At 34.0% G+C, this 12,930-nt stretch overlaps 1 protein-coding gene across 1 annotated transcript; it reads left to right on the top strand.

The window, feature by feature from the left end:
- The first annotated feature begins 420 nt into the window (after window positions 1-420).
- CRISP1 (cysteine rich secretory protein 1) lies at window positions 421-11,686 on the top strand. Its single transcript, XM_037520905.1, has 8 exons — window positions 421-481; window positions 839-906; window positions 2,644-2,772; window positions 4,662-4,752; window positions 5,814-5,962; window positions 7,122-7,219; window positions 9,746-9,834; window positions 11,559-11,686. The coding sequence occupies exons 1-8, from the start codon at window positions 436-438 to the stop codon at window positions 11,684-11,686; spliced, it is 798 nt and encodes a 265-aa protein (XP_037376802.1). The 5' UTR covers window positions 421-435.
- Window positions 11,687-12,930: the final 1,244 nt, after the last annotated feature.

Below are 12,930 nucleotides of genomic sequence, written 5' to 3'. Positions count from 1 at the left end.
GCCAACCAAACTTAATAACCTTTACTTATAATGCTCTAGAATTAGTAAACATATCAAATAGAAATAAAGGGTGGCTTTATTAGATCTAATTTGGCTTGCTGATAATGACAGCCATTCTCAGCAGAGTAACCAGATAATTACAGAATATCTCTAAATCATATTTGCAGATTAGTACCAGGATCACACTTGTGCTCTGAAAGGTACAGTTAATTTAAATCTAATCTATTGTATCTTGTATTAATTTCCAATTATTACCTAAATAAATTATTATAAACTTAGTGTCTTAAAACAATACAAATATATTATCTTAAAATTCTGGAGATTCGACATTCAGGTGGATCTCAATGGGTTAAAATCGAGATGTCAATAAGGAGACTCCAGTGGAGAACCTGTTTATTTGTCCTATTTCCAGAAGTTGTCCATATTCTTTGGCTCATGGTACCTTTCTCATCATCCACAAAAATGCCATCCGCTTTCACATGTAAGTACCCTTGCCATTACATTGAGCTCACCAGGATAATCTCTCTATTTTAAAGTCTACTGTTAAGCAATTTGAATTTCATCTGCTACTTTAATTTTCCTTTGCCACAAAAGGTAACATATTCAAAAATTGCACGGATTAAGATATTAAATCTATTATTCTTCTAATTACAATTCGCTCTTCCTCTCTTGGTTCCAAAGATAATTGTATTAAAACTTGTTTTTTTTCCTTACAGATCTTCTGCAGAAAATGTATAGACTGTAAAACTGGTCCAAAAAAAGAAGAAAAAAAAAAGCTTATTATAAAACTTTCCACAAGTTGAAAATAATCTAAATTTATGTTTGTTTTTTTTTTCAGGGATGACAATGAAATACATCTTATCTTTGACTGTGATGGCTGGGTTCCTGCCTCTTTTGATTTTAAGTGTATGTAATGATTGCATGCTTCATAATGACTTTGCAGATAAGAATAAGTCCTAAACCTATAATAGAACTGACTTTGCAATAGAACTGACTTTTTTGACAAGTACTATTCTTATTCCCATATTACAGAGAAATTAACTAAAGCACAGGGGCATTAGATCACATGGCTAAGGTAAGATAAGAGGCAGTGGCAGAGCCAGAAGTAAACCCAAATGGTTTGGTTCCTTTTTCATTATAGCCCCACCGAATAATTCAAAAAAGCTGAGAGTGTAGGATGACAACTGCTTTCTTACAATCTATCCATACATTTTCCGTGGCTAAATGGGAAAATTACTGTTGTTGTTTTTCTTTTATTTTTTTTAACCAGAAAAGGTATTTCATCAATATGTCAATAGAGTTATCTGATTTGTGAGCACAGTGAGATTTTAATATATCAAAATTAAATATAAAATGAAAAGTACAAGGCAAAAAAGAGAAATGAGAGAAACTGTTAGCAATAGAATCAGTAAGAGATCTGAATTTGACTACTTCTTAAAAACAAAAAAATTCAATACTCACAAAACAATCAATGGTACAAGGAGTAAGTCCCTAACAGTTTATGATGACCCAATTATATCTAACTCTATATAACCTCAATGATAAAAGAAAATATTATATTATTTAATTTAATTAATATTATATTATTTTAATTATTATATTATTTTAATATATTATTTTAATTTAAAATATCTTCATGATGACCTAATAGCTTTGGTGTAGAAAATGAGTAATTCTTACATTTTCACATGCTAATAGAAGTCAAAAGTACAAGACAATATTGTAAATGAAAGAAATCCATGTGCATCAAGACCACAGAGGGACTGATTTGGTGTTTGGATCTTATCACTCACACCTTGTGCCTAAGAGAAACAGGTTGAGTTCTAGCCCATAACCTAATAATCTTCCAGTAAGCTGCAAGATGTTATTTTAAAGTTGTCTCCTTCCCTCTGATTCCTACCCCATAGTGGAATCTACACATTTCACAATAACAAAAGCTAAGTTGAAGTACAGTCACTATTCTAGAGTAAAAGGAGAAAGACCAACTGAGAAATTTACATTTGCCTTTAGGATCTAGTTAGTAGTAACCTGGTCTAGGCCACTTAACCCAAGTTCTGGGAGGTAAACTAACTCAATTGCCATGTGAAAGAATGAATCAGTTACCAGTTAACAGTCCAAATCAAAAAGAAGATAGTAGAATCCCTACCAATCAAGGGAACAAAGGCCTGATATCCACAAACTGACCAAGAGTAAAAAGGGAAAATATGAAAGGGCTGAAGGTATTGATAAAAATATCATATATGCATTCTACAGACAGGTAATTATGGGAAAATTTGCACATAATTTTATAGTTTTCTCTGGAAACTAAGAGTTAAAAATTTTAAGTGGTCTCCAGTAAGTCTTCTCACCCTCCCGTGCATCTGGCCTATACCCCGGTTCTTGTATGAAAATAAATAAATCTTAAAAAAAAATATTTAAGTGAAAATATGACTTGTATATTATTACACTGCCATTCAGAAATCCTTAAAACTATCATTAGAGAAATGGAAATTAATAAACTAATGTATCATACATTATAAAAGGCTATATAGATCATTGTTTATTCAAATAAACTATAAATTCTTATTTCCATAGGTTTGAAAATATATTATACATGACAAATTCTACTTGAAAGAAGTAAAACTAATAATTTTCTGGTAACAGGCAACACCACCTGGAGTTCAATATCATACACTACTCACTGAACTGGAAGCTGTCCAAAATGAAATTGTTGCTATGCATAACACCCTTAGGAGAAATGTAGTTCCACCAGCCAGTAACATGCTGAAGATGGTAAGATTAATGAAACAGCAACAACAATAATAACAACAATAGCCATGGTGTTTTCTGAGATTTTGTTATATTCTATTCATATTCAATATACTAAAAGTTTGGTACTCACAAACCAACCAATGAAATAGCAGAAGAATCAGACTCAGAGGAGGTAACTTCATCAAAGCACAGTGTTAGCAAGTGACAAAGCAATAGTTCCAGCTCCCTTCTTAATGTGCCCAGATCAGTGCCTCTCAAATGTGTATATACTTAACAATCATCTGAAGAATGTGGTAGAGCACAGAATCTTGGGCCCCACTCTCTGATCCTGATTTGGCATGGGTGAGATGAAGTGGCCCCAACATCCTGGGATAGCAAACTTTGTTTAACATTACATAGTTGTCTTCAATGGACAGTAGTCAGGGGAATAGATAATCTGAGAATTGAGGTATTCAGATTCTCAGCCAGTTAGTGTAATCAAACCCTCCAAAACTGTTTCCCTTTGAATATAGGCTAATGAGTCACTGAATACGTCTAATGGTTTAGAAAATTCATAAACCTGGGGGGTAGTTCCATGAAAGTTACAAAGACTGCAGCATATATACATACATATGCATGTGTGTTTGTGTGTGTGTATGTGTGTGTATAGAGAGAGAGATCTTCTTTGAGACCAGGAAAAATACTGAAAATCTAAGTTAGTTGTCATCAAATTATTCTAAGAATAGCTGAAAGATTTATGTTAAAGTCTTTGGTAAAAACAAACACCATCACCTTTGTTGACAATGTTTTACGTGCAGATATTAGGACAAGCTTCTAAGTAGATGTGTAGAATGTGAGGGTGAAAGAGTTAGGGAGAAATTTTGGGAAAAGTCTACAGCTAGTGATAATAGGCTTTTTGCTTTTCACCTTCTTCGGAGATAGATCTGTCAAAACCCTTCATATAATAGACTTAGCACACATTAAGAGATTAAGGCTAATCTAGATTCCCATTTTCTTTTTGGCACTGTTGCTTGTGTTATACTGAAAAATTATGAAATGTCTCTGTGCCTCAGTTTCTTCAATTATAAGTGATGATAGTATTTCCCTCGTAGAGTTGTTAGGAGTAGAAATGAAAGACTATAAATGCAGAGTTCGAAACAAATCCTGACATGTAACATTAGTTATTATTCCCTTTTCTGATTAATAATTTTAATGGAGGGGCCTCCCTGGTGGTGCACGTGGTTGAGTGCAGCACTGTGAATCTGTCCACAGCCTCTGAAGTGCCCGGTTCAATCCCAGCCGGCTGTGGAGATAGCAGACCTCTCCTTTCTTGCCCTCTGGTCCCCTCAGCAGTGTATTTCAGTCAGTCTGCCTGTTCTGTTCCCTACTCTGTCTCTGGTGAATCCTCTCACCCTTCCATGCATCTGGCCTGTAGCCCAGTTCTTGTATAAATAAATAAAAAATAAAAATAATAATTTTAATGGAGGTGTGTGTTCCTGTACTTGCTTCCTATCACAGTTAGCATCTATTTGTTGAGCATGCAACATTTTATAAATAAATCTTAACAAAAAAAAGAAACTGAGATGCAAAGGCATTAAATAATGTGTCTGACATAAAACTACTAACAAAGGATGGAAGGATTTGTACTCAGGTTACTCTACTGGAAACATTTACTTAAACTCTAACACTTCTGAGAGAGAGCTACATCTGAACATTATAATCAAAATTTTATTGTGTAAATTCAAGGTCTAATACAATAAATTGAAAGTGTGTACTTCCTCTTCCAATGACAATATTTGAGTATTATTATTTAAAATTGATAGCTTATATAACTGATGATATTTTGAACTTTGTATTTTTAAAAACAATTAGAATGTTATCATGGAATTGTTAGTATGATCACCTGTTTGTATTTTATGTGTCTATTGTAGAATTGGAGTGAAAAAGCTGCACAAAATGCCAGAATTTGGTCAAATAATTGTGAATTAAGAAAGAGCAATGCACTTAAGAGGCGAATTACAAGTAGGTATAAACCTATATGATCATTTTTTATGTTATGCTCAAAAGTCTTCAGGATAAGTTAAGTCATATTGTCTCTATTTTCATTTGACCCATAAATGCCCCATAAAAGGCAATGCATTGTGGCCCAGTACACCCTTCATTACTATGAATTTTTAATTTGTGTATTCAAATATTCAAATTCCAGATTCTGACCATTAGAGGAAAAGAATCAAAGCTCTCAATATTAGAGAATAATTGAGCAGTACAATGATAACTGGATGGATAGGTAGATTGCTAGAAGGTTTCCATTTTATATAATTACTACAGCTACCCACAATATCATTATAGGGATTTCTTTAGCTATGAAACACTAACACAGTTGAGAAATGAATTATATTTACTGAGCTTCCAATAGGAACAATTTAAGTGCATATGAACATTTTATGGTATTTAAATTAGGTTGATCACTGTTAGGTTCCAGAAAAGCCATTAGTATTTTCCATACAAGTAGATGTTAATAATATTTATGAGATACTTGTGTATTATAAAGTATGTTTAAAATACTAATGAAACTTCCATATTTACAGATTTGGGGGCATTTTTACCCACTACTACTGAGTGATGAATTAGCAAAGTGATTTTTCCCTGTACTAGAAAGGCAGATAACTCCTGAGTACTGTTTAACCAAGAGACCATATCATAAGTGGATCACTAAGTAACAAATACTTATTCCAAGACCCTTGCATGATGAACTCCTCTGTGCAACTATTTTCAAGTAACAATTTCTGTTGCAAGCTCATAGGCTATCCTGATTGGTTTCACTCCTCTCCACTAGCTTGGAATTGGCACCAACTGAAAAGCTGGTTGATATATCAAAACTTGCACATCATCTCCTATTGGTAGCTGCCACCAAACCTGAACATCCCAAGTTCATTCATCAGTGAGAAAGATTACCAGCAGATTACCTACTCTCATAAGACACTGACCATTGAAACATTTATACAATAGTTATGAAGAAGAATCCTTGTAAAATATTATCAGCTTTTATTAGAGTTTGAACTAACTCTTTTTCCTCCTTTCAGATACATTTTGTGGAGAAAATATTTATTTGACATCTCATCTTTACTCCTGGTCAAATGTAATTGGAATCTGGTACAATGAGTCTAAATATTTCAATTATGGTGACTGGTCATCAGTTGGTGGTGACGAAACTATTGACCATTACACTCAGGTAAACTGCACCCTGGCCTATACACATACACACACACACACACACACACATATATATACATATATATACACACACACATACAGATACACACACATATATATACACACACACTGATTAGTATATATTATACTAATATTATTAATATACTATTGATATTATTAATATACTATTGTTAATATAATATACTAATTTTATATATATATTAGTAGTATGATTATAAGCATGTATGAGAAATAGGTGATTAAGAACCATGGAAAAATCATTCTACAATTTTTTTTTTTCGTGGGACCCTCACCGGCGGCCGGGCAACGAACCAGCGCTGCAGAGGCTGCGAGCAGCCTTGCAAGCCAGTGCTCAACCGCTGCGCCACCAGGGGAGGCCCAACTCTTTTTTTTAAAGATTTATTTATTTATTTATATAAGCACTGGTACAGTCAGAAGCGTGGGAGGGTGAGAGAATTCATCAGAGCCAGAGCGGGGAGCAGAGCAGGCAGAAGGACCGAAGTACACTGCTGAGGGGAGCAGCGGGCGGCAGGAGAGGTCTGCGCGCCATGCGGGACCCTCCTCCGGTGGCCGGGGAGCAGCCGGGGATCAAACCGGCGCCGCGGAGGCTTTGGGTAGCTTCGCAACCCAGCGCTCAACCGCTGCGCCACCGGGGAGGCCCTAAATAAATAAATCTTTAAAAAAATAAAAAAGAATAATGATGCTGTGAGGGCTGGTGAAAAAAATTTGTTCATCCCCTGTTTTCAATTACTTGGCATAAAACCAGAGTGGAATTTCTGGATCAAGTGGTAATTCTATATTTAATTATTTGCAGAATTGGTATATTGTTTTCCACTACACTGTGCCATTTTATTTTCCCAGAAGCAATGCACAAAATTTCCACCTTCTTTAAGTACATTCTCATCCACACCATTCTGTTTGGCTTGGACTGCCAAAACAAAATACCAGAGGCTGGGCACATTAAACAACAGAATTTTATCTTCTGTCTAGTGTTATCTAGACAAATGGTAATCATTCTGTTTCTAAGACTGACAGTCCATGCTAAAAGCACCTTAAAAACCAGTGTGTTTATTCTCAAACATGGACAATAATATTCATATGTTAATCACCTAGCAAAATATAAAATAATTAATAAAATGACCTGTTTGTCTTTACAGATTGTTTGGGCCACTTCGTACCTCATTGGCTGTGGCATAGCATCATGCCATGAAAGAAAATCCACTCGATACTTCTATGTTTGCCATTATTGTCATGAGTATGTGTTACATCACTGATGTCACCTGAATTTTAGAAATGTTTCCCCCACATAGTCTTTTGTTTTAAACATTACAAAAGAAAATTTAAATATTTCATCTCAGTTAAGAAGAACTTTAGGGATATAACGTCATTTACCCAATAATTAAAACATTTTACATACACATCTTTTCCTTTAGATCAGATTTTTTATAAACTATATATAGCTCATTAATGGAAAGTTCAAATTCAGTAAAATTGTCAGTTGCTAAGTCCTGTTAACTCTTGAAGTGGGTATTAGTGAAAGGAAACAAACCAGAACTTTACTTCAATGATTCAAGCGTATTTCTAGAATTCAAGGCAGAAATGAAGTTGAGTATCAAGAATGAACACAGAAGGGGCCTCCCTGGTGGGGCAATGGGTTAAGCACCGCACTATGAAGCAATCCGCAGCCTCTGCAGCATGATTTTGATTCCCGGCCAGCCAGGGAGCAGCCCACAAGGCACAGTAAACCTCTCCTGACTCGTGTGGTGCTCCCCTCAGCAGTGTATTTCAGTCACTCTGCCTGTTCTGTTCCCTGTTCTGTCTCTGGTGAATCCTCTCACCCCCACACCTCTGGCCTGTACCACAGTTCTTATATGCATAAATAAATAAATCTTTAAAAAAAAAAAAGAATGAACACGGAAAAAGTCAAATATTCTTGTATTTAGCTTTTTAGTTGAGAAAAGTTGGTATATGACTTCTCTTTATAAATTAGATATACATATGATCAAAAGGGTGAATAAGAATTCCTAGAAGAGAAGAAATCTGTTTCGTCAATGATGGGCAGGTGTACTATTTTATCCCATTAATTGCTTATAGAGTAAGAATCAGCTTCAGACAAGGGAAACTGCAAGGGACCACAAGACCAACTTGTGTGGCTTCAGTTATGATTATCAGAATTAAGGATTGCTCTGAGTGGATAAAGCCCCCCAAAATGCTGACTGCAAATGTTAGTTTAAATATTACCCGGCTAAGGAAAGTTGATGACCAGTCTGCATATTACTAGTTCAGCTACATGTATTTACTTGTATATTACATGAGATTTTGTTCCTTAATATGAGCTCCATGCATGGTGTTTAACCGGTGTCTCCTATGTGGGTAACACAATAATGATGTTTGCTATGACTCAATAAAAATTATTTATCTGATAATATACTATCATATTTACACATTAAATAAAGCCTCTACTATCACTATAGACTTAATAGATATGTTCATGTAGTAGCTTATTGTGTATTATTTTCTGCTTTTATCATATCTTGGTTTCAGTAATTAATATTTGTCATGATTTTATTTTAGAAATTAGCTCTAAAGATAGTAAGTGCTCATGGAATGTATAGCATATCAGTTTTACTAAATATTTGCATGGACTAGTAGATTGTGGTGAATTTCTGACTGTTCTAAAGAAAAAAGTAGATCACATGGAACTGTCATACGAGAATTTTCTCAGTCACATGATGAGACCAAGTGCTTAGCAAAAAGCATTCCTGAATTAGTTGATATTTTTAATGAAAATTAAGCAATTGGGGCCTCCCCTGGTGGCACAGCGGTTGAGTGCTGGGCTGCGAAGCTGCCCACAGCCTCTGCAGTGCCATTTTGATCCCCGGCTGCCAGTGAGGGTCCCACATGGCGTGACAGGCCTCTCCTGCCACCCGCTGCTCCACTCAGCAGTGTATTTCGTCAGTCTGCCTGTTCTGTTCCCTGATCTGGCTCTGGTTAATTCTTTCACTCTCCCATGCTTGACTGTACCCAGTGTTTGTATAAATAAATAAATAAATCTTTTTAAAAAAGAAAAGAAAATTAAGCAATTGAGTTATCAAAGAAAAATAGCAAAGAAATTTTTTTCAACCAGAACATTTACTTTATTTTTAAATAATATTAAATATCAGCTTAATCTACATTGTTTTCTTAGTCATTTGCAGGTAAGACTTTCCCTCTCTCCCAACTCTCACACTTTAGGTTTAGGCACACTGACCCTTTTCAGTTTTTATACACTCCATGTATATAAAAAGACACTAACATCTATCAAGTTCTCATGACTTAGTACAAGATGGAAACAGGACATTTTTCAATTTGATTCATTTCTTTCTTCACATTGTTAAGAAACATGCCTTTTTACATGGCTCTTTGCTGAGTCTTTATTGTTATAAATAAATACAAATGTGCTATTGCAATTGGCTCTAAAGCCTTCCTATTAGAACTTGACAGTCCAAAGGTCCCACTTCTATTAGGACTTTAAAACACAAAAACGTACAACTTGCCTGAAAGTGTTCTTAAGACCCCAGAGTTGTCTGTTGTATACTCGATAAGATACTACCACTGTAAGTCTAAGAATATTAAATTGCCTAGAGATTATCATGGTTTTATATGTATTTTAAAACTTGTTTTTATATTTGATTTTTAAAATTTGTTTTCAAATTTGAATGTAAATAATAAGTAAAATTATATATGCACCTTCAAAACAAATTTAATGAGATCATCTATTTTTCCTCATTTCTTTTTTAAGGGGCAATGATCCTGACAAAATGAACGTACCTTACAATAATGGACCCCCATGTGGAGACTGTCCTAAAGACTGTGAAGATAAACTTTGTAGTAAGTTTTACATCTCAATTTGCTTAATGTTGACTGGTGATTTAGAAGTCTTGTGTCCTTTAAATCAAACTTTTAACATTATTGTACTTTCTACAAGTTTTTATTCAATCATCCTACAAGAAATCTCCCTACGTTATTTCTGATTAATCCTCCCCCATTTCCAGAGTAAACAAAAAGACCATTGATTAAATATATTGGAATGAAAATTAGAATTTTTAAATCTAAAAACTCAAGCTCCTACCCTAAAGCTTACAGTTCCTAAAAAGAGAACCTAGATAAAATGTTAATGTAAATATAAGTTCTTATATAAGAACTTATATAAGAAGTTATATAAGTTATATAAACTTCTCTGTGAGAAGTTTCTGGAATTCCTATTAGACACATTGCCCTCCAATTAGAAACACTGTCCAGTTTACTAGTTAACTCCCTTACCTGCCTGATCACTTAGGTTAACATGAACTGTTTTACTAAGTGATCCTTGTTCTTCCACATTTCCTGACACAGTAGAAGATATTAGTTGATGAACACACTGTCCCTTACAACATGTCTTTTTATTTCCTAAGTAAGTCTTACCTAAAATGTAATATTAACCAAATGCGTTCCAATTATATATTTATTCCTGTGTACCAGAAACCAATACAATGTTGTAAACATTTCCCTAATTAAAAAAAAAGTGTATCACATTCATATTCCTCCAAAATACTGCATAACAGAAGACACATATTTATGTGTATGTGTGCATGTTCATAGTGTAGAACCAAGTGAGAAAAATGTGTGAACCATTATTTGAGATGTCTTGGTAAGGAGACTGAGACTTTATTTGCTACTATAAATGTGGATTTTTACCTAATTTTTACATTGCCTTTGTATTAATTTTCTTCATTCAAAAAAATAAAGCTAGAAGACTCATACTTCCTGATTTCAAAACTTACCACGAAACTACAGTAATCAAAATAGTATGACACTGAGGGAAAAACTGACAGATGGACTGTGGTGGATGATTGTGTGTGCCTTGTTGGTATGTGTAGTAAGGTAACATGTATTTGAAGAGGTGTGAGCCTGTACCTCTGATCACACATAGTGTTGCATACCAGTGGGATCTCAATTAAAAAAAACTCATTTTTTAAAAAACTTTCTGTAAGAAAACATACAAATAATATTATTTAATAAGACAGATAAGTACCTATGGAATAGAAAACTCAGAAATAAACCTTCACATATATGTTGTATGTAACTATTAATAATTCAAGCAATGACTTATTAAATTATAAATCATTAAATACGTTAACTATAATAAATGAATGAGTTATATTTTATATTACATCATTTTCATATTATTACCTATATATGACATAATACATATTACATAATATAAATTATTATATTACTAAATTATTACATTTTATTATATTATTATAGTATAATTTAGTTTTTTATTACATGTAGTTTATGAAACTGATGATTTCAAAATAATGTTATAGTTCGTAATGATGAATCTCCAATATGCTTAGATATATTCCTATCAAAAAAGAGACTCAAGATTCAAGAAACCTGCTTAATATCATACCTGATTTAATCTTCTGTAATAATTTAGCTCATTACTTGCTTTCCATTCACAATTAGTTAGCCGTTGTTAATAAAATTTATGTTTTTAAGGTGATGATCTCTCTTCTCAGTGACTGACTTCTGAGGCAGTATTATATGACCATGCTTTTTTCTTTCAGCTAATCCCTGCCCCTACTATGATGAACAAAGGAACTGTAAAGCAAAAAAACGACTTCAGGGATGCAAGCACCCATCAGTTCAACAACTCTGCAAAGCTACCTGTCAGTGTGACACAGGGATAAAATAAACTTTGCTGTTTATAATTTTCCATTGGATTTAATTATTTACCTTGTTTTGCTTCAGATGGTCTGTTAAATTTTATTTTATTTATGCTTGGGATCCTAACAGTTACTAATCATATAGCATCAGATATCTACATCAACACCACACACTGTTGTCCAGATACATGCTGAAGCAACATTGTTTTAAAATATCCCCCCCACTACCACCATCTTTTATATCCCCGCCTCCTTTTCTTTTAGTCTCAAAGCTCTCACCTCAATTATTAACATCCACTAGTTTTTGTAGTTATTTTACTTTGTCAGATGGTCAACTATCTAAGTGTCCGGTATTTGTCATTATGACGTACTGTACTACACAGATTTCCCTTGAGTTCCCTCTATACTGCTGCAAATGGCTACATTTTATCTTTTCTTATAACTGAATAGTATTCCACAGCATACCATGATTTTTTTTTTTTATATTTTTAAAGGACAGGTTTATTGGGAAAAGGAGAAAGAAAGAAAGAAAGAAGGAAAGAAGGAAAGAAGGAAAGAAAGAGAGAGAGAGAGAGAGAGAGAGAGAGAGAGAGAGAGAGAGAGAGAGAGAGAAAGAAAGAAAGAAAGAAAGAAAGAAAGAAAGAAAGAAAGAAAGAAAGAAAGAAAGAAAGAAAGAAAGAAAGAAAGAAAGAAAGAAAGAAAGAAAGAAAGAAGAAAGAAAAAAGAAGAAAGAAAGAAAGAAAGAAAGAAAGAAAGAAAGAAAGAAAGAAAGAAAGAAAGAAAGAAAGAAGCACCTGCGTAGTCACAGGTGAGCAGGAGAGCTGCCTTCACGGTTTTGCAAAAGGAAAAGGTTTGTGAAAAGAAACACCTGCATAGTCACAGGCAGGCAAGAGAGCTGCATTTTCACACATTTTGATCCAATCATCTATTGACCATCTAGGGCTGCCTCCATATCCTTGCTATTACAAATAGCACTGCAATTAATACTATATAGCATACATTATTTTGCATAGTGTAGAGCATATATAATTTTTTATTGCTGGGGATAGTTTAACTACCTTTAACTATCTGTTTAACTTTCCCTGCTTTGTCACATCTCCAGTCACCCTGATGTTTCTCTATCCTGCACAACTAACGTGCACTAGTAATTCTTCCCTTTTTCATTTTATTTTATAATCAATCATTAAAACAAAACAAAGAGTACAGTCTCATTACTTGCAAGGTAAACATAACTTAATTGAAAGTGATTTGAAAGTCTCATTGCTTCATTGGC

The sequence above is a fragment of the Talpa occidentalis genome, unplaced genomic scaffold (assembly GCF_014898055.3).
Source record: "Talpa occidentalis isolate TD23 unplaced genomic scaffold, MPIMG_talOcc4v2.1 talOcc4.2, whole genome shotgun sequence".
In the NCBI taxonomy this organism is placed as follows: domain Eukaryota; kingdom Metazoa; phylum Chordata; class Mammalia; order Eulipotyphla; family Talpidae; genus Talpa; species Talpa occidentalis.
This window is presented reverse-complemented; position numbering and strand designations above follow the sequence as displayed.

Bases quoted from the DNA above. Each gene is read 5' to 3' on its own strand.
- CRISP1 (XM_037520905.1), top strand. From the start codon at position 436: ATGGTACCTTTCTCATCATCCACAAAAATGCCATCCGCTTTCACAT. The intron at 5,963-7,121 runs GTAAACTGCACC...TTGTCTTTACAG, and splicing joins CTATTGACCATTACACTCAG to ATTGTTTGGGCCACTTCGTA. The intron at 9,835-11,558 runs GTAAGTTTTACA...TTTTTCTTTCAG, and splicing joins CTGTGAAGATAAACTTTGTA to CTAATCCCTGCCCCTACTAT.